We start from the raw sequence: 22972 nt of genomic DNA on the forward strand, positions 1-22972 counted from the left end.
ATTTCCAAATAGATTTTATCAAATATTTATGCAGATGATAATACATAGAATATAGCCGAGTTGTCAACTTGTTAAGAGTGTAAAAATATTGTAAATACTTTTCATTATCAGCTTCTTAAACTCTTATCCAAATGAATTAAAAATGCTTCTGTCAATGATTTTTCAAGTTACTGACTATCCTGTCCAAAAAAAGAGAATTTTCCCATGTTTGGCTTTGGAAAAGTAAAACCTTTATTTACATATGTTCTATTCATTTAAAAAAAGATGGAAAGGGGAAACACTTAATAAAATTAATGTTTTTAAAAATCACTAGAAACAAAGCCAAATTCAAGTTTTAAAATCAAAAGAAACTAGTGATTCAGAAGGGACAGGGAAATTAAAGCCAAACACCAGAAAGAAAGAGTAAAATTGTGACAAGACCGCAAAATCAGATTCCTCTTCCAATGTTTCATCACAGCTTGTTGGCAATCTCACAGGTATTCCTATTTGCAAATATAACTTCCCATTTCAATTAAAGGCTAGACTATTCATGTAACTATAGGAAGAACAGAAAATGTTCTCTCCCTCCAAAAAAACATATTAGAAGAATCACTAGTTCCAAACCCTTTAGGAATTGTTGGGATCAGGCATTACTAAAGTCTATTAACCTTATTTCCAAAATCTAGGCACAAGGCAAAGATTCCATTTCTCTCTAGGCAAAAATATCTTCAGAGGATCTTTTTGAAAGTGATCCGACAACCAAATCTCAGCCTGGAAAGTCATTTCATCAATCTCTTAGAATCCAAAAACTCTTTTATGCCTTTGCTCGAATACATTGAATAGTGGCATCTAGGGGTATAAGGACAGCAGAAAGAAATGCCTACCAATTAATTTTTTTCCAAGTCTGTATCCAGTTGAAAAGCCAATATACCTTTATAGTTAAAACTAGACCTTGCATACAAAATCCAGAATGTATCAGGAAGTTGCAATCATTCCTACTGGCTACTTTTCCATTTTTTAGCAGCAATAATTGGTGTCAAGTTTCAGTTTGGAGGAATCATCAAATGTTTCTAGAGCCTACCTTCAAAGTGGGGCTGATTAGCACAAAATGGAGCTCTTCCAGAGGTTATGTGGAAGATGAACAGGTCTAGGCTTTCCCAGATTTTCCAAAAGTGAAACTGTGGGATCTTTTGACTTTCCCTCCCACCAATCTATTGGAGCTACTTGACTCAGTTTTGGCGAGGAATCCAAGAAGTGCAAGAGAACGTTGACTGGTATCTTCTTGGTGGCTCTGGGCAAGATGAACTTCTTTCAGTTCCCTAAGATAAAAATAAAATTTGTTTTACTTGGTCCAGACAATTATCAGTTGTGGCAGGTACCAGTTTTACTAGTGACAAACTGCATCACGAACACAGCATGAGAAGAAACTATTAATTAATTCCATCCTACTATAAAGTAGTTTCCACAGGTAGGCTCTTTTATGTTCAGGACCAAATGTGTGGCAAACTAGAACTCATTTATGATGTTTTTGCCAGTCAGATATAATTAAGCAAAAAGGGAAGCCAAAACCAAAACCAAAGCCCACCATGTAGTAGCAGAAAGTCATAATATGGGGGGAAATGGAATGGCTAAGACATGAGTGGACTCAAGAATCAACGATACAAATCTCTTCCTGGAAAGACAAAGTTCAAGACTAGTTTACTCTTTAAGATTGTTCTATTATGTAATTCCATAGTACAAACTGAAGTCATTGGGTTCTTTTGGCTAATGCCATTTATAATGTTCATGCCAAAATATAGCACACGAGAGCTCTTTGACTAGAGCCTTTATTGCTTCCAATATTCAGAACCCACCTCTCTAACTCAGCCGTCTTAGATTTTTCTCTGTCCAGCTCCTTCTGAAGCTTTGCAGTTATACTCAAAAACGGTCTGATGACTGTGTTCCTAACCAAAGCTGCTGCTGTCGGCCTCTCCTCTGGCTTAGGATGGATCATATACTGTGAAAAGAAGTAAAATATTATTTATTTAAATGTGGTCCTTTTTGAAGATTTTAAAACTTCTTGACCTATCTCATACAAGTGTATTTATATATATATATATATATATATATATATATATATATATATATATATATATATTTAACATCTAGCTCTCTGGAGAAAAAATGTTTGTCTAACATATTTAATCTGCATTATCAATATTTTCTTCATCCCCTCAAATATTGACTATTAACAGAAAAAATAGATCAAGCCTTGATTTGTAATTTTTGTTAGATTCTGAGGTATGAATGCTCATATTAAAAAATTTAACAATTGGCTTGTTTGAATCTTCAAGATGATTTTAACATCCTTTTGCCTTTGTGCTCCTTCACACTGTTAACTATCTAGTCTTCCTTGTGATATTCTCTTCTCTTGACATTTAATTCTTCTTATCATTTGATTGGTCTTCCTTGTTATCCTTTTCTAGAAATTCTTCCTCCTAAATGGGATCATTTCCAAACGAGCTTGCCCAACCTTATAGCTTCTAGTCTCTATTGTAGATGACTCCAAAGTCTATTCTTGTCTTAACTTTTCCTCCTTACCTTCAATCTCATGTGTATTACTTACTAGATAATTACAATTAGTTGTCCAATCACCACAGTCTCAATGACCTTAAATTGAATCCTTTCTTCACCCTACATAAAAATGTTTCTTAGATATATCTATTTTTTATGAAAAAATTACTGTCAAGCCAAGACAATTCCAATAGATTTGGGATGGAAAATGCCCTCCACATTCAGAGAAAGAACAATAGAAACCAAATTCAGATTGATGCATTCTATTTTCACCTTTTTTTCCCCCTTTTCTTGTGATTTTTCCTTCTTCTGATTTTTCTTTCAGAGAATGACTAACATGGAAATATGTTTAAAATGATTGTACATGTATAACATATCAAATTGCTTGAAGAGAGGAAAGGAAAGAATGGGAGGAAGGAAAAAATTTGGAACTCAAAATCAATTTTTTTTTTAATGAAGGGAAGAGGACGAGGGAGACCATTGTCTCTCTAGTCTAAGGACTAGGGAACATTTAATGCTTTCCTTCACCCTTCACAATTAGTTAAAACCTGTTATTTGTCTGAAAAATTTCCAACATCCATCAATTTCCTTTTCAGTTTTACAGCAATCACTCTTGTCCCATTTCTTAACTACTTGATGTCTAAATTATAACAATAGCTTCACTGCTACATTTGTCACTGGCTTCTCTTCTTAAACCATTTTGGGCAAAGTTTTCACAAAAGGTCCCTTCCAATTCTAAATATATATACATACATATATATATATGTGTGCGTGTATATATATATGTGTGTGTATGCATATTTCTATTCTCTTCTTTTAAACCAAACAAAAACATTTATTATATGAATAAATCCTGTGATTAAAAGGGGAAATAGCTAATTAAAATAGTCAACATTTATAAAGTAATTTAGGAAAATTTAAAAGTAATTTGAAAGTTGCTATTTGATCCTTATAGAAATCCTATGAGGTAGGTGCTATTATCTTCATTTTATAGATGAGAATAGAGGGGAAACCATTCAAGAAGTAATTCACAAAAAACAACATAAGAAATCCACAGCTTCTAAGCCCGATTTGATGTATCTGATTAACATCAAGTTAAAGTTAGCATCAATTTAACTTGGTATTTGGGATCTCCAATCACATAGTGCCATTCTTCCTAGAGTTATCTTTTTTTTTTCCTCTTCCACAATGTATTATGTTTTCCTATTAGTATCTAAGTTCTTAAAATACAGAGCTATCTTATTTTTAATTGAATTCTCAATGCCTGGCACATAAATGTTTGTTGATGGATATTCATCATAGGAACCAGTTACTTCAACCAGTAGTGGCCAAATTGCTTCAAATCTTTCCTATGCATTTCTGCCTTTGATCATGGTTTTCCTCCTACCTGGATATGCTGGAATGATCTCTCTACCTAGGATGGCTCTACAGGAACAAAAAAGAAAAAGGAATATAGGGAAGTGTAGAAGAAGAAATATATATATATATATATATATATATATATATTTTAAAGAGGTAGATGATAGAGAATTCCTTGAAGACAGGGACTGGAAACTTTTTTCCCCCAAATTTTTCTCTACTATCCAACCTTAACATAATATTGCATGTAACACACAAATACTTGAACTGAAAGTGCCTTCCCCTCCCCCCCCAAAAAACAACACAAAAATTGACTTTTTAAAGTATTATAAAAGTTATAAAGGTCCAGATAGTAAGACAGCAATTTAATCATTTCAATATTCATCTTTGCAAAGCTTTGTGCTCCAAATTTTCTCCCTCTTTTCCCTCCTTTCTCCCCTAGATAGCAAGTAATCCAGTGTAGTTAATTATTCTCTTATATTCCAAGTTCAAATCAGCGTAGCCTCAAAACTCTGATCTTGCTTTGATGTCTTCTTCTATTTGCTCTGTTCTTTGAATCATCTTCCTTCCACTCTAATTCCATCAATATTCTGATCTTCTTATCTAACTTCTATCCCCACTTTCCAAATGCTAACCTGATGTCTTAAGAGATACAACCTTAAGCAAATTGTAAAAGTCTTTAGAAAGCTTCTGTGGGAGAGCTGGAAGGTTGCCTCTACGGATACGATGCCAAGGCTCATCATTGGTTGGTAATGGCTTTGCCCCTGCAGCTACAGCAATTGTCAATCCAAGGGCAAACACATCTGCTTTGGGCAGGAATCGATAGTCCTTCAAAAAAATAAAAAACAAGAAGGCAAGTAAAGAATCTACTAATGGTAATGAGACTGGACAAGTAGTCTCTGAGAAAAACTTCAGTAGTTCTGTCAAATACATGGGAATATACATCTGTACACTTTAGACTTTTAAAGTTTGTTTCTTTGTTCCTGGAAGGAAGAAATCAAAATTATAAAAATATTTTATACTCAGCTCATGAGCAGTTGTGAATTTTGAGGAACCTAACAAAACGATTATATACTCTGAGGTAAAAGACATTAAAGACATTTTTAAAAAAGATAATATACATAGTATACAGGAAAGAAGATTCTTTTCCTTTCTTCATTTTCAAAGCCATGAAGCGTTACCATGTTATCCTATATTTCATGACAGATTTCTTCAAAGATAGAAGATTGCTAAGATATTGCATTACAAGGAATGGACAGCACTACCAGAAATACTGGGAACAGGACAAGAAGAGGAGTGGAGGGCTATGAAGGTTTTACAAATAGGAGTTTGGCAGGAAGATAAAATCTAAATGTATTTGATCTATCAATATTTTATCTCAAAGCAGCATGAAACCTTCTTTACCAACATATAAAGTCCTTAAGAGCTAAAAGTATTAAAAAAAACAGAAACAAAAACAAACCTTGTTTTTATATCACCAAGGTACTTAATAATAAATGATCAAACTATACTGATTCTTAATGAATAAGAGATTCATCTAGAGTAATGGTTCTCAAAGTAGGACATTTTTATATTCTTAAAAATTAAGGGGCCCCCAAAAGCTTTTGTTTATGTGCATTATACCTCTCAATATTTCCTATACTAGAAATTAAAATGTCTTATTATTATGAAAATAGTTTTGGCCTCTCAGAGTACTTTAAACAAACTATATATACTTTGAAAACCATTAATCCAGGAAAATATTTGTAGTCTTTCTCCTACAACTGGACTGAGAGACTCTGTATTCTCATAGGAATACTTTTACATTTCCTGCCTCATTGTCAGTAGATTCAGCATCTGTCAGTACATATCATCCCCAACTACCTCCCTGATTACAACTGTACCTCTTGTAAAATCTCATTGGCCAAGAAGCGACTATCTCCCTCCTCTACTTGGGGGCTCTGAATTGAAGTAACAAGGCCCAAATCACCTAAAAGAAAGAATGAAAGAATCACTTTAGAGATTTCTCAAGGAAAGGACTACAAATATCAGTATGAATTTCACCAGAACACAATTAAATGATACGGAGAGCAGGCAGTCTCACCAATTTTATACATCACTTTAGCAGAAAGGAACCAGTCATCTTCATTCTCCCCTTCTTCTGAGACATATGGGATATCATCTTCTTGCTTTTTACAGATGAAGATGTTACCTGTACAGAATTGGACTAATTAAAGCATTAATGTCTCTCTCTAACTTTAGTTTTCTCAATGTTAGGGGAAGGGAATGAGGGAGGAAGAAAGGAAAGAATCTGGAACTCACTTTTAAAAACACATTTTAAAAATTATTTTATACATATCTGGGAAAAATAAAATATCAAATAAAGAGTTAATGTCTCCTCTCCCCAGAGGGGGGAAAATTGGAAAACATTAATTTGAACAAGATTCCTGAAATTCTTTTAGTCCATGACTACTTTTAATAGGACTCTTTCCTCCTAGAATTCCCTTCCTTTTCATCCTTACAACTAAGATTATTGTCTCTGTTGAAATTTTCTCTCATCTTTAATATGATACAATTTAATAAGATTGAATATGGATTATGGGCTATGACCAAAATCTGTCATCTGCTCCTCCTGGAGCAGAACTCTTTTCATTAGTTTATCTTTTTTCATTGCTAATCTACCTAACAGGAATAAATGAACACCCATAAGAATGGCAATTAAGGCTCCTTGAGAGCTTTTCTACATGTATCTCTATCAGCATTTAACATAGTGCTTTGCATATTTGTTGTTATTCAGTCATATGGGATTGTATGTGCTTCCCTTGCCTTGGTCCATGAGATTTTCTTGGTAGGGACAGACACCATTTCCTTTTCCAGTATGTTCCCATTTTACAGAGGATGAACTGAAGCGAATAGTGACTTGCCCAGAGTCACACAGATAGTTAGTGTCTGAGGCCAAAATAGAACTGATATCTTCGGGACTTCAAGACAGGTAGCCTCCACTGCATCACCTGGCTGTCCCCTAATTCTGGGGGGCACTAAGGTTAAAGCTTTCAATAGCAGTTATCCAGCTAGTCTTACATTTAGTTAATCCCTTAACAAAAATTAACAGGAAAAATGAAGTTTTTATTAACACCTTCCTTCCCCAAAATGGCAATTATCTGAATTAATATAAAACATACATGATCATTCTTTAAAATTAAAGAAAAAACTGCTGGTTTTATATAATCCTTTAAGTACAGAAGGCATTTTACATTTATCATCTCATTTGATTCTGACAACCCTTTGAGGTTGGCTCAACAGATACCATTATTCCCATTTAACAGATAAATAAAGAGAGGCTCAAAGAAATTAAATCACTTGCAAATCACACTGTATTCTTCTTCCCCTCACCTCCCAAGTCCTAAAAAAAAAAAAAAAAAAAAGGAAATATACCTAGCCCAACTCCAATTTCTGCATTTTTATCCAGTTACTTCTTGACTCAGAACGACATAAGAATTATAGTATAAAAAACAGGTATGTAAACCTACTCAATGTGCACATTTTTCTCTGACAATTGTAGTGAGACCTTTTTCCTCAAGTAAATCTGTAATTTTATTTTTCCTCCCACTTTAACATTTTTTCCCTTTTTCTCTCTCCCTGAAAGAGAAGGAAGAATTGTATCTCCATGCTATGTGAACAGAAACATTTGTTTTAATACACCCACAAATTCTGACAACAGTTAATACTGGAAGGACATTACAGTAGTAGCAAGGGGAAGAAAGGAGAGGTATACTGACTGGGCTTGATGTCCAGATGCACCAGGCCTGAATGATGGATATACTTTAGCCCCATGGAGATTTGCAGGAGCATATTCTTGAGTTCTGGCTCTTGGAAGAAACGGCCAAGTTTCTCATTTTCAGACACAGCAGCCTGCAAGCTCCCACCTAGCAGAGAACAACACACTGAAGTCAAATTGAGAGAGACCAAAGCAACAGTAAAGCACATAAGCCAATCTGCTAAAGAACAAATGCATGTGCTTTTGTTTAAAGGGAAAAATCTCCTAGGAAAGGCATGAAGAGAAAGCATAGCCTTTGGAAAGAGGCTTAAAGAATGGTTTTCTAACATTCTCCATGGTACTGCAATATCTCTGTACTGTTCCTACTGTGCTAAACCACTGCATGCTCTTTATAAACGACTTGGGCTATGGGCCTCCTTTGGCTGAGATCCATGAACAGTCCTGGAATGGAATTATTACTATTTATAATACCTGCCTCCTAAGGAAATACAAAGAAAGTATGTTAGAGACCCCTAAGTGCTATACATTTGTAAAATCATTGGGAAATTCTAGGGACCACTCTAGGAAATAGGACTAAGGTAGATGACAGGACTATAAGAATATCACTGTAAAAAGGCATTTAGACACAGTTATTTTCAAAAGCCTATTTTCTATAACTTAGAGAAAATACATCACGTCCCTTCTGAGGGCCAGAAGGCAATAGCAGATTATTAAAAAAAAAAAAAAAAAAAAAGAAAGAAAGAAAGAAAAAAGAAAAAGAAAAGTTGCCAGGACCTTGCTTGGGAAGAAATTGTTCAGTGTGGCTGGCTCATTATCAGAAAAGAAAGAATGAGTAAAAAGGAAAAGTATGGACGACTGGAAAAAGAATAAGTTTGCAGAGAACTGAAGCCCCTCAGTAAGTTTTAAGTCACTTGGATGACTTAAAGCGAGGGCCTAGATAGCATAAGAGGAGGCAATACTCTATGTGTATTTCACATTCCTTGGAGTCTCACTGTTGTGATTCTAGGAGATGAATTGGAAAGCATAATTTCCCAAAGAGGAGAGGAAGCACCCCAAAGTGAAGCTGAAATTTACTTAATACTTGAAGTTGCAGGCAAGTTGAGGGCAATTGGCCTCCCAATCTTGGGTGGTAGATGCTCTTTCTATGGTCCCTATTTTACAGATGATAAAGAGGCTAAGACATCCAAAAACACATGGCAACAAGAGTCTGAAGTAGAATTTGAGCTCAGGTGTTCTTGACTCCAGACCCCATGCTCCAACTACTGGGCCATCAAGCTGACAGTTAATCTGGACAGCTAGGGTATCCTGAGCAGCCAAAAGGCAAGAAAACTCCGATCTCCCATGTTAGGGAAGCATTTCCAATACCAAAAACAGGCAGCTGCTTAAATACTTGAGAACCTGGTCTTCTTTTCAAAAATTCACCAGGTAGATGAAAACTAAAAATCAGAGACATTTTTTGGTGGTTCAGACCTATTGATTGTCCCCTAGGCCAGGGAATTCATTCCAAAAATCAGGGGGAAAACTCAAATCAATTTCCTATATAAAGCAATATCTATAATTTAAAGTTCTCTGGAAGCATGTCAGCCAGTTAGTATGTGTGAGAATATGAACTCTGGTTTTCCTAACTCTACAACTGACCACCTACTTCGTTATGCTGTGATTCTTCTCTAATTCATGTTAGAGTAATCACACAGAACATGCAACTCTGGGGAGAACACTGGATTAGACAGAATCTGGTTTCAGATCCTATGAGACTTTAGGCAAGTAAGTCATTTCACTTCTCTGGCATTTACTTTTTATCCATCTACAAAATGACTAAAGGGAAGAGGGAGAAAGGAGAATGTAGACAACCTAAGATCACTTCTAATATAGAATTCTAGTTAAGTTAGAAGACACCAAAGTCATAATATTTCCTTAAATCATGCTACAGGCTTATCAAAACAAACCATACAGATTAGTTTATTAACAAGTGGATAAAAAAATTACACTGTTATGGAAAAAGCAATGTGAATTATGAGATGACTCACTATTCTTGACTAAAGAGAATTTACTGCACTCAAAACCCCAAGCACTAAAGCTAGGTCACAATTAGCGTGAATAATGAATTTCCTAAAGTAGTTCAAAGTATTTGAATTGGAACTCTTTGAAGTCATAATTATATAAAATAGGCTTATTGGTTCCAGCCCAATTCATAAACAAAGTAAGAATTTGAATTATGCAACTACTTTAGGCAAAATCATGTATTCATACTTATTGGGACCTAGCTATATAGCTTATCCAATGTTGCTTTGTGGAAGAAATACTTGCATTTTGTTGTTTGTTTGTTGTTGTTGTTGTTGTTGTTGTTGTTTTTTAGGAGCTAAGGCAAGGATGTGATGGTTACCTATTTTAAACACAGGCACTCCTTTCAATGCAATGTCATCTTAAGGATTCTGGGAATTTCAAAACTAATGTACATCCCACAGGAATCCTGTAGTTCTCCAAGTTTAGCCTACCATAGACGTATATGACAGGTACAGATGTAAACAGATCTGAGCTGATTCCACAATTAGAGATCTTTATAGTCACTTTAGAGCAGGGATATTCTTAATTAATTATTCTTAATTAATATTCTTAATCTCTTTTATGTCATAGATCCCTTTGGTGAAGTTTATGAAACCCTTCTCAGAATATTTTAAGTACATAAAATACATAGGATTATAAAGAAAATCAATTATATTGAAATATAATTATCAGATATTTTTTTAAAAGTTTATGGACTCCAAGAATCCCTACCTTACATAGTTCAAATGTTCTATCTCAGTATCGCTAATACACTGAACATGGCTTTATAATGCTCAACCCGAATGCAATTTCTTTAGTATACAGCCAAAACTAATTTTTCATCTTTGTATTCCCAGTACATGGTAAGTGTTTAATAGAATTTTGTTGAATTATTTGTCATACCTTACACACATGATCTAGGCCACATCTACCCCATCATTTAATCTGAATTTTATAAATACCTAACAAGTTGTTTAACAGTATAATAAGTTTAAAATTTAACTATATTTGAAGTAACTATGGAACTTGGATTAGATGTTGAATGCAAAATGAGAGGGATCAATAGCATGCATACACCACATGGCATATTTGGCCATAGTTGAAGTCAAAGAGCAGAAAATGGATCTGGAGTTCATCTTATTTTATTCCCCTGCCTCTGGGCAAGAGTACCAAGGAGACCCTCCCATAGTTATGCTGACTACAACACAAGGTGCCATCAGTGCAGGACAGTTCCTGAAGACCTTGGATTTTACTTCATTCCCAAGAGATCATTTCATTCCATTCCCTAGAGATCGGAGTACCAGCACTCACCATTACAGTACTCATTCTGAATGATCATGTGGTCATCCTCCGCCCATGCAGAATAGTAACGGACAACGTGGGGATGCTGTCCCAGCACTGCATGTGCGTAAACTTCTCGCAAAGCTGAGGGTCTTAGAGACAAAAGGGTAACAAAATGAGAACATTTTACAAAATGGTACAAGGTATAAACATTTTGGAAACATTCAAACGTATGGAAAATACGCATTCTACACATATAGAAAATACCAATAATGATGACTTTAGGAGGAGGTTTCTCAGTGGTCATTGCCAGGAAGGTAAATGTGTTTCTATTTCTAGTCCCATTACAAAGTAGAGTGGAAGGCAGAGGGGAAAATTTGAACTGTTACAATAATCCACTATACTTCAATAAGAAAAAAGGATATTTTCCTGTGCCCTGGAATAACTCTAAAGAGTTATTCTTTAGAATAAAGAATAGAGAATAACACTAAAGAGTTCAGTGAATAATTGAATTTTAGCTTTTCATTCTAACAACAAAACTATAATCCAGCCACAAGTATGTGACCACATAAGACCAGCCTTAAGGAAAAATTAGCAAAATAAAATGGGCAGGGGAATGGGAAATACATGGAACAGAGAGTATAATATTTGCTCAATTTCATCTTGAATACCAAGACCATATTTTGGACCTACATCTTTAAATTCTGTGTTAAATTCTCTTATTCTATCTCAACAGGGCTGTAAAAGTCATAGCTTACCTGATTCATATGGCTAATTTCCATGAGAAAAATGGCAACTCCAATATTTTTATACTCGAGGCTAATTAATGTTTTGTGCCTCTTCACACAAGAATGTTATCTGACATTAGCAATTGATGCTAAATGCAGTTTCATTTCACGTTGCCATAGTCAAAGCAGAACTTAAACACTGATTGTTCAATACTAGAACAAGAACGAGAAGGCAAAGCTACTAATTTTTCTCATTCATTAAACAGGATCTTGGATGCTTCAATTGTTTGTACAAAAGGTCAAAGAAAACAATCTTAAGCCAACATGAATGTTTTATAGATAGCATTCCTGATCTGCTGAATATTACAAGAAAAGTGCTTTCAAGGCAGGCACACATACAGAGGGCCAATTTATGTAAAGTTAGAACAACAACCAGAGCAAGAAATTATGCTTCTTACTGCATAGCATCATCAAGTTATTCTGTAAGATTTAATCCTCTGCTTCTGAAGCTGAAGTCTTAGGAATATAGTAACTAATACTTATGTAGAGTTTGCCATGTGCCAGGCAATGTGCTAAATGCTTTATAAATATAAATATCTGATTTGATTCTCACAACAACCCTAGATGGTAAATGCTATTATTATCCCCATTTCACAAGTAAGAAAACTGAGGGAGATAGGGATTAAGTTACAAAGCTTGTGAATATATGAGATTGGATTTGAGCTTGGATCTCTCTGACTCCAGGACTGGAGCTCTATTCATTTCATCATTTAGCTGTCTCAATATAACATTGGTATTGTTAAGACATTGGGGCCAGAAAGCAAGAAAATTTTGTATGAAGCTTCAAACTGTATTTCAATTAAATATCTAAAAGAGATATTGAAATATTACCATCTTGTGCGATTGTGAAGGAAATCTTGAATGTTCTAGATGAATTCCTCTATTTCAAAATAATAAATGTTTAAAACTTACTCATTTGTGGATCCTCCCAAACGTCTTGTTGAGCGTTTAATAGCATAAATATATCCATCCAGCCTCTTGATGCACTTGTAGACAGAGCCAAATGCTCCTACCCCAATTTTTTCTAACTCTAGGAATTCCTTTTCATATCGGGAAACCATGTTGCTTCCTCTTGTGACATATCTCTGAGAAGATTAAAAAAAGGGAGGATGGAATGAAATGTGCTAGGAAGGACATAGAAAAGGATGTTAGCCATCTTCCCTCCTAAATGATTTTAAGATACTTAACAATCTTCAAAAATTCAAGGGAGGGTCCTCCTTACTCTTTGAAACCAGTGGCAGCAGTGATTTCCTCTACATTATCTTAGTTTTCAATAACCTTATATTCTAATTTCTTCTCACATCCAACTTTCTTTGCTTCTTTTCCCAAACAATATGTTTATATGCTTAACCCTTGGGTGTTTTGTTTCTTTCCTTAATTTCCCTTTAAAGAACTTCTCTATCCTCTAATGTTTAATTGTCCATACACAAATGGATTCTAAAATTGTATTTGGGTTTTGCAACTTCCAAAGCCAAACTTATCTTTAATGATACGGTATTGAAGAAATGTGATGACAGTAATACCTTTGTACAACAGGGGAAATTGAGAAGTGAAACCTCTACGAATAAAATTAACTTTGACTTGTACCTCCTCGGTCATTAACAAGTCTTGCTGGCTCATCTTCTACAAGATCTCTTAATTATATTCCTTTCTATATATTTCTAACATAAGCTTATTTCAAAGTCATTTGCTCTAAGGTCTTACTCATGCCTTTCCAAATTTCTTTTTATCTTCAGCATTGATTGCTTTTCAATATGTTCTAAATATGATGATAAGAATGGTTTTCTTAAAATTTTATGAAAAATATTCTCTTAAAGACAGAGGAATTGAGAAGTAGTAATCAATTATCTCATTTGAAATTTACATTCTATATAGAATGTAAGACTCTCTCTACACCAACTACCTCCTCTACTTAGAGGACCATTGGTAGAGTGGACAAAGCATTGGACTAGTAAGACCTGGCAGCTAAGTGGCACAGTGGATAGACTACTTATCTTACTGAGATCAAATCTGGCCTCACACACTTTCTAGCTGTGTGACCCTGGACAAGTCACTCAACCCTGTTTTTCTCGGTTTTATCATCTATAAAATTAGCTGGAGAAGGAAATGGCAAATCATTCTGGTATCTCTGCAAGAAAACCCCAAATGGGGACTTCCTCACACTAAGCTGTTCAAAAGTGCTGTGGGATCCTCGAGAAGGTAATAGGATCCTTTTGAATAAAGGTGTTCGAATCTAGTTCTGATGACTGATTGTCAGACTGGATTGAAGGTGTGGATTTGACCAAGCAGCCCTGGAAGTCCCTTCTAACTTAAAATGTTTCCTTAAGTTGAAGACAGAGGGGGAGAAATTTAAATTACCAGCTTATTTGGTAGGATTTCTGGGAAGTGAAATTTATACAACTACTCTAACTAATTATTTTCAATTAAACTCTAGATCACCCTTTTTTCTTTTACTTTTCTCTTTTTTCTCCCCCAAAAGTCTTGAGATATATACAATTTCTGCAAATTGGCTTTTTCCAGCTCCTACTCTTATTTAGAAACTATTCATGGATTCCATTGGCAGTCTGGACTCCAACTCTTGTTTTTTAAGTCAAACTTTGTCCACTATCTAGTTGGAATCTGTGTTCCCCCTCTAAACTTCTTATTCCTTACCTCAATCAGTGCTTACATTTCCTTAATGTCAATAGGGGCAACAGTCTTTAGATTTGGAAATTACATGAGCTAAAGAAACTGTAAAAGAAATCCTAGGTTACAAAGATTATGTTAACATCAGAGCAAAAAGACCCTAGATTATATCCAAACAGATCTGGGCACTGTGGGGTGTTACAAACAGATGGCAAATCTCACAAAATACTCATGCTCCCATCAAAGACTCCAGGACCTGGAAACCCTCACTCACCTTGGCAGGAAGCCCTTGCTCTTCATTGTCTTCAGAGAAGTCAGATTCCTGACTAAAAAACAAAACCAAACCAAAAAGCCGAAACAGAACAACATATACATATAAATACACATAAGAAAGCCGTCCCACATTCCTCAATTCCATCATTAAAGTAACTATTTCTCAATATCCATAATAGGCGAGAAACTCTTTTGAGTTAGAGTTAATAATGTAAACAAATTCTAGATATCTTTATTGAATCAAAGATATAAAGGAAAAAAAGTCATGTGGATAGTTATAGAGAATCAGTCTTGCTGGGGGAGCTGAGAATTGTCCAGGGGATAGGGGGAGAAAAAGCACCCTGCCAGCCAAATTAGAGTCTGACATTCCATAACCTACTACTCCCTAATAGCAGAACATTTCTAATCAAGCTCCTTTCCAAGAAGGAGGGGAAAGAATCTGACTTCATCTCCCATACCTTTTGAAGAAAAGAAAACCTCAAGATCTTTTTAAAGGCCCCTAAGAATTAGTATTTCCAAGTAGTAGATATGCTAATCACATTTACCACTAGCTACACTGCTTCTGGATTCCTTTGAACCTTTCCATCATGTTTTCCTTCTTCAGTAAACTCATATTTCAGAAATCTCATTATTTATTCTACAAGACTGAATCTGTCTGGTAATAGTCATCTCATCAGTATCTTCAACCCCTTTGAATGGGCTCCAAGGCTTCTATTTAAAGAGAAATCTCAGTGCAATCTTTTCCCCATTTACCATCAGCTACATTGCTTTTTGACTTCTTTTAACTTCTCCATCATGCTCTTTTTACAAAGTACCTTCTCCTCTCACTTCCCAAATCTCACTGCCTTTTATGTGTTTTCTTCCTGCATTAAATTGTAAACTCCTTGCGGGCAGGAAGTATCATTGTTTTCACGTGTTTGTATCTCCAGTAATTCACACTATGTTGAGCCCGTAGCAGTTATTTAATAAAAGATTACAACAATGAGATGACCCAAATCAGTTCCAATAGAGCAGCAATGAACTGAACCAGTTCAGCCCAGCAAAAGAACTCTGGGAGATGACTATGAACCAGTACATAAAATTCCCAATCCCTCTTTTTTTCTCTGCCTGCATTTCTGATTTCCTTCACAGGCTAATTGTACCCTATTTCAAAGTCCAATTCTTTTTGTACAGCAGAATAACTGTTTGTACATGTATACATATATTGTATTTAATTTATACTTTAACATATTTAACATGTATTAGTCAACCTGCCATCGGGGGTGGGAGGGAGGAGGGGAAAAATTAGAACAAAAGGTTTGGCAATTGTCAATGTTGTAAAATTATCCATGCATATATCTGGTAAAGAAAAACTATTAAAAAAAAAAAAAGATTACTGATAGACAAGAGGGCAGGTAGTCTCAGTAGTTTATTTAATCTCTGAGCTCAATAGAGTTCATCTAAGGTGAACGTCATAAGAACTACATGAAGGGAAAAGAGGAATTCTTCCCTTTAATCTCAAGCTTTGAGTACCAACCATTATTATACCATATTATTAAATAGCCCTAAATAAAAACTAACTGTAGCTGACTGTTAATTAATGAGAAACACACTCCCAAGATAGGAATTGGAAGAAATTATCCTAAAATCAACTCCAACTCCTTGGGGTTACCCTAAGGAACGTAAGGTGAGGAGTTACCTGCTCCCTTCTGGGAACCCATGAGAGGAGAATGACACTAGAACGATTGTATATACTCCCCAACTCTCACTACAGTGAGAATGGCAGAAGTGATTCATAAATGAGATGAGAATTGTACTATGGTTTTTTGAGGCCCTTAACTTGAAGTCTAAAGTAAGTAGGTTTAATATGGATTAAATATACAAAGTTTCTTATAAGATATTATCAGGTTCAACAACAAAAAGTCTGCTTTCTCAATCAGAAAAAAAAAATGTTTCTAGAGCCCTAACAGCCTGGGGACTTGCTGCCATCTGGCAATTTCCTATTAAACTAGTGGTTCTTGTTAATGCTAAATTCTCTTGTGTTTCCTTGTAGCTGAAGGACTAGGAATGTCAATTCCTTCTAAATTTCAGCATCCAGGAGGGGAAACCTGGCCCCCCTAACTTTTCTTCACATAATTTCAATGATTAAACCTTCTAAAGGTTTACTTTTACTGCCTAGGAAGGGGATGTTAAGAAAAACAGATAACCAGAAGACAGGATTCACTTTATTTGATCATTTGTGAATGAAACTTGCAAGTGTGTTCATATGTTTGAGCAAAATCTAGGTTGATTATGGGAGTTTAGTTGAAGCTAATCTCCTTTTCAAGGTCCATATATCAACACTGGCCATAAATTTCACCACCCTGTCAGAAGTTTATATTAAATATCATTTCCGTCTTGTAATGAGTAATATACACATAGACAAGGGCTAAACTTCAAAGGGCTACCCACTATAATAATTGGCACCAGAAGCAGGCTAATAATGTAACTTGTGCAGAAATTCTATTTACTGAAGATTCTAATGATATCATGCTGGAGATCTATGCTGGCCAACACAATAGACCTAGGCATAAAGGAAATAAAACCGAACTTGCAATGTTAGCCTAAGGAGTATCTCTTAACATAACAGAATTCTTCTGTCAGCAGGCTTCCTTTCTCCAGTTTTAGGAGGAAAATACTTTTAAAACAGTAAAACTGTCCTGAAATATACAAAACATTAAGCAATTTCTACCTTTGAAACCATTTTGCAGGGCAATTCAATTCAACTGTTTAACTATCAAGCTCCCACATGATCCCCACTCAGCTATGGGCACCTCAAACTTTTTCCCTAGATCAAATACAAGCTGGACTCGAGAGGACACATAAGGTACTATGTCTGCCCCTCAATACTCAAATGCAATTAGAAGAGGATCCAATTCCACTAATCATTCACCTTAAAAAAAATTTCAGTCAACAAGCATTTGCTTCATAAATGAAGCAACTATGTTTCAGATAATGGGAATATAAAGAGCCTAGGATGCCCTAAAGAAGTTTACATCCTATCAGGGAAACAGGTACAAAAACATACACCCTATTTGTACATATACACATATAACATATAAACAAATACAGGCAAAATAAACTCAAAGATTTTCACATCTTTGTTCAATATCAAATACCTCTGGGCTTCCTTTGGTTTAGCCAAAATTGTCAAGGTTTCATATGTAGACAGCAACATATACAGAGACTTTTATTTTGATTAAAGTTGAAATCTCAATTTTACTTCTTGAAAATCCTTCACTCTCCCTCAAAAGCCAGGATAGCACTTAATTATTCTTAAAACAAAAAAATACAAAAATATTTTTAGCAGTTCTTTGTATAGTAGTCAAGAATGGGCAACTAAGTGGTTATCTTCCTTATTGTTTGGGGCATGGCTAAACAAATGTCTGCATATGAATTTAATTGGATATTATTGTGCCAAAAGAAGTTATAAGTTAGTGGTACAAAGGAAAGGGAGAAGACTTCTATGAAGTGACAAGAGTGAAATAAGCAGAACAGCTTATACAGTGATAACATTAGTGAAAACCAAGTCTATTCAATGCACTAACAACTCACAAATTTAAAGGAAAAAAAGACTGAAGGTAAAACACATTCCTCCTTTTAGAGGAAGAGGATGAACTTAACTACGGAAAGATGTACACGTACATGATCAATGCAGGAATTTGTTTTGCTGGACTATGCACATTTGCTGTTCAACTTTTTTTTTTCCAATTCGAAGAAGAGGCAGTGGGAGGGAAAGATTATAAATGTACATAAAACAAATGAAAAGAGATAAAAATAGAAAAATGTGATGAAACTCACGGCTCTTCCCTTATTTTCCTCTTGCCACTGGACTGAGAGACCATCCTCCTGTAGGATTCTGGGGTGAATGGGTTCACATTGACCTGAACTGGTGAAGACATCTGATATGTGCTAATGGCAGATGTACATCGGGCATGCTTAGAATTTCTTATGGGTGGCTTTCCAGAGGAATACATATTACTTGTCAGCAGGGTCTGATTTGAGAACAACAAAATTAAATTTCAAAAGATGTCAGGATTGACTAAAATTTTTTTTTTTACATTATGATTTCAAGGTAAGGGGAGGGTATGATGAAATTGCCTGGGTACTGGGAGGTTAAGTGACTAACCTCTGTAAGCCAGAAACAAACCCTGAATGCATGTCTTCTTTCCCAATTACTAAGCCAGGTACATGCTCTCTCACTAGCTCACTTGACAGCCACCACTTTCTCTTCTCTAATAAAGACAGTTCTACATCTCTCAAGTCACTATTCCACTTTAGATGAAGGCCCCCATTCAGAATATACAGGAGCTGGAAACCCTGACCCCAAGATCATATAATTCAGACTCTAATATTATGTTGCAAAGATAATCCCCTTTTTAAAAAGATGACAATTCTCTTCAATCATACAAATTAACAGAACAGTTTACAAAGTGGAACTTTCCCCCAAATTAGATAGGTCTATATAAAAAGGAGGACCAAGGAAAACCCTAATGGAAGAAAGGCTTTCAACCTAACCAGGACCCAGAAACAAAGCCAGAGAGAGTAAAAAAAAAAAACCAAACAAAGAAACAAAAAAAAAAAAAAAAAAACAAAACCAACTTTCCCATTGGAATATAAACTCATAGAGCAATAACTTTTTGTTGTTGGTTTTTCCCATTCCTGCCTTTTTTTTTTTTCCCATCCCCAACACTCAGAATAATGCTTGGTACATAAGCAAGTGCTCTCTGATTAACTGTGATTAACTCTGACATATATTATGCATATAAAAACCATAAAAAAAAAGATTGTTGTGAAAGATCAAGCCAAATGATAGGAAAGCACTTTATAATTTACCAAATGCCATACAGAAACCAAAATGACTAAAAATGCATTTTGATATCAGTTCACAAACATTGAATATATAGTAAATTAATTAAAAACAAACTTTCTTGGCCAAAACATGTGATGTAAAGAGTTTTGGATTTTAGAGGGCTTTCAACTAGATTAGGAGTTCTTAATCTAGGATCCATGCATTTTTAAAAGTATTTTCAACTACCACAGGGGGAAGAGAAAGGCTATTGTTCAGTTGCTTTTCAGGACCCCATTTGGGGTTTCCTTTGCAAAGTTAGAGGAATAGTTTGCCATTTCTTTTTCCAATTTATTTTACAGATGAAAATTTGAGGTAAACAGGATCACACAACCACGAATAAGCATTTAAATAGCACCTATAGTGTGCCAGGCATGGTGGTAAGCACTTTTTGAAAATATGATCTCATTTGATCCTGCAAGCAACCCTTCTAGATAAGTGCTATTCTCTCCTTTTTACAATTCAGGAAAAGACAGTGATTTATTTGTTCAAGATTACAAAGCTATGGTTCCATTTGGAATCTTCCTGAGTCCAGCAGTATGGCTGGAAAGGCAGCACAAAGGCCCACAAAAGGTTGTACAGAACAAAAACAATGAAAAGAGAGCAGTGGATAGAGCACCAGCCCTGAAGTCAGGAGGACTGGAGTTCAAATCTGGGGTCTCAGACACTTAACACTTCCTAGTTGACTCCGCTCTTGGGCAATCCTCTTAACCCCAATTGCCATGGGGGGGAGGAGGGAGGAGGGAGGAGGGAGGAGGGAGAAGGGAGGAGGGAGGAGAGAGAGAGAGAGAGAGAGAGAGAGAGAGAGAGAGAGAGAGAGAGAGAGAGAGAGAGAGAGAGAGAGAGAGAGAGATATTGCTATTTTTAATATGACTTGAAATAATATATTCGAAGTTCAAAGGGTCAAAGAATAGTAACAAACACTTCCCCAAAGATAAGCCATTAATAACCATAGCAAATAATTCTTCAAATTGCCAATTAAACAAATCAAAACAATCCTAATATTTCCACCTCACATCTAGTAAATTAATAAAGATGACAAAAGAAAGATGGCAGTCATGAAATGACAGGCATACTAAAGCATTGTAGGTTTGAGCTATGAATTATAATTATTTCGAGAAGCTGTTTGGAATTAGATAAAGTGATTAATCCTTTGACCTAGAGGTTTCACTTTCAGTCCCATACCCCAAGGAAGTCAGGGAGGAAAATACCAAACTATTTATAGCAGTACTTTTTGTGATAGCAAAGAACTGGAAATAAAATACATGCCCATCACGTGCAAAATGGCTGAACAAACTGGAATACACAAAGGCACTATTATTGTGCTATAAGACAAGGTAACATAATGAATGAGTACAGAGAAGTCTGAAAAGACAGCACTGATGTAAAATGAATTAAACAAAACTAGTAAATACATTCAAAAATTATAACAATGTAAATGGAAAGAATAATAAACAGTATAAATTACATAAAGCAACAACCCTCCCTGCCTGTGGACAAAGGTCCACAAATATGGGACATTGGAATAAAGTTAGATTTTTTTTAATGCGTAGATTACTTTTGCTTAATTTCTCCCTTAAGATCCTCAATCCTCTTTTTTTTTTATTTTTAAGATTTTTATTCATTTGCTTTTGTTTTAAGGGATAGATCACTATAGGAATAGGAAAGCAGAAGGATATGTAGGAGCAAGAAAAGAAAGATATCAATAAAAATCTATTTTTAAAAATACTGGAAGGGTTCCATAATGTGTACAAAATGTGATGCAAAATTTCATCTCAAGTCTTGCTATCTTCATTCATCTTCTGCCTTCCCCTTAATTGATTTTTACCAATTTATCCCATATATTCTTTATTTATACATAATTGTTTACTCTGAGTTGTTTGGACTGTCTCCTCTGTGAGTTTCTGGAGAGTAAGAGTCAACTTTTGTCTTTCTTTTGATCCTCAATGTTCAGTATAGTTAAGCTCTAAATAAATGTTTGAGAGGCAGTTAGGTAGCAGTGGACAGAAGGCAAGCCCTAGAATCAGAAAGACTGGAATGCAAATCTGACCTCAGTCCCTTATACTAACTGTGTGACCCTAGACAAGTCACTTAACTCTGCCTCAGTTTCCTCAGTTGGAGAAGGAAATGGCAAACCATTCCTGTATCTTTGCCAAGAAAACCTCAAATTGGGTCACAAAGAACCAGATACAACTAAAGACAACAACAAATGCTTATTGACTGATCATCTCAAGAAAAGTGCTTAAAGTTTAAGATTCAAATAAATAGAATACTAAATGGAAATATAAAATCAAATATACTTATTTTCTCCTCAGAAATAAAAAGCATATTGTGTCTCCAAAAGGGAAATATTTGCCATAGGCTTCAGCTATCCCCTCTCTATAACGTGCTTACCTTAGGGGTACATGGAGAGTCACAAAGCTGCAAGTTATTCCAGGATACTACTGGGGTTCTAGAGAGGTCAAGGAAAGATTGTGACAAAGGACTCTGCCCCAAGGAGCCATTTGCCTTCTGGTCAGGACTATCTCTGAAACTTCTGAGAGGGGGTGTAGCTTGACTGGAGATCCTTAGGGGAATCCTCTCAAAAACCTCATTTGTCAATGGAGATCCAAGCCAAAAGGTCTTTTCTGGGGTCTGGAATGAGGATGCAGGCCAATGGGGAGTTGGAGAAGAATATGGAGTGGAGTCCGAGGATGCTTCCTGCAGTTTCTTGTTGTTTCCTCCTTTCTCTTTTCCTCCCAGAATCCCAGCATCTTTTTCACTAAATGAGATATTTGATTCCAGCACAAGGTTACCCTTATTCTTATTGCCTTCCATCTCAACCAAATAGGCTTCAAAGTACTAGTCAGTAGCCTACAGCAAAGAGAATAGGAAAAATTTTGGTCCTCAAGTTATAAGCTTCCTTTTTGTTCAATACAGAAGCCAAGATATATCCTTAGTACAGCCATTGATACATCTTAAATATTACCTACCAATTACCTTAAATATTACTAATTGGTACACCATTGATACACTTTAAACATTACCCATCTTGTAATGTAAAGAAAACCTCTTAGAGGCTATAAGAAATCAAAAAAGCAATTCTATCCCTCAAGTCCCACCTTCCAGGTTCTTCACTCATTCTCTTACCCTTGTGTTTCACATGCTAGCCAAACATGGATTTCATTTACTGGATATATATTTTTTTAATCCCACTAGCAAAGGGTTGGAACGAAGTCCATTCTTACAGAGAAATAACTGAGCAGTGATCTTGAGCACACACTATTTATAAATACTCACCTGCCTCGTGTTTTAAGCTAACAGCTTGTAATTACCATCCAGCCCACCGGTACTTAATCACCATAACTAAAGAGCCTCACACAGTCTTTGGCACTAGCTCAGGGCTCTAATAGGGCAACATCTCTGGATCCTCTGACATATTCACCCCAACACAGATCCACATGGACT

General features: G+C 35.5%; 1 protein-coding gene across 1 annotated transcript; it reads right to left on the minus strand.

Moving 5' to 3' along the window:
• Positions 1–207: 207 nt before the first annotated feature.
• On the minus strand, positions 208–22791 carry WEE2 (WEE2 oocyte meiosis inhibiting kinase). The gene is made up of 12 exons (XM_074267720.1): positions 22655–22791; positions 21920–22378; positions 18478–18671; positions 14660–14711; positions 12673–12845; positions 11003–11124; positions 7650–7796; positions 5975–6082; positions 5775–5860; positions 4549–4719; positions 1833–1975; positions 208–1298 (listed from the first exon to the last, which is right to left on the minus strand). Exons 2-12 carry the CDS (start codon positions 22340–22342, stop codon positions 1127–1129), a joined length of 1791 nt encoding a protein of 596 aa, XP_074123821.1. The 5' UTR covers positions 22343–22378; positions 22655–22791; the 3' UTR covers positions 208–1126.
• Positions 22792–22972: the final 181 nt, after the last annotated feature.

The sequence above is a fragment of the Sminthopsis crassicaudata genome, chromosome 5 (genome assembly GCF_048593235.1).
Source record: "Sminthopsis crassicaudata isolate SCR6 chromosome 5, ASM4859323v1, whole genome shotgun sequence".
NCBI classification, from domain to species: Eukaryota; Metazoa; Chordata; class Mammalia; order Dasyuromorphia; family Dasyuridae; genus Sminthopsis; species Sminthopsis crassicaudata.

Coding starts and splice junctions, on each gene's coding strand:
- WEE2 (XM_074267720.1), bottom strand. CDS start 22,342: ATGGAAGGCAATAAGAATAAGGGTAACCTTGTGCTGGAATCAAATATC. Junction 5,861..5,974: donor TAAAGTGATGTATAAAATTG/GTGAGACTGCCT, acceptor TCTTTCTTTTAG/GTGATTTGGGCCTTGTTACT. Junction 1,976..4,548: donor ACTTTTACAATTTGCTTAAG/GTTGTATCTCTT, acceptor TTCTTTTCACAG/TATATGATCCATCCTAAGCC.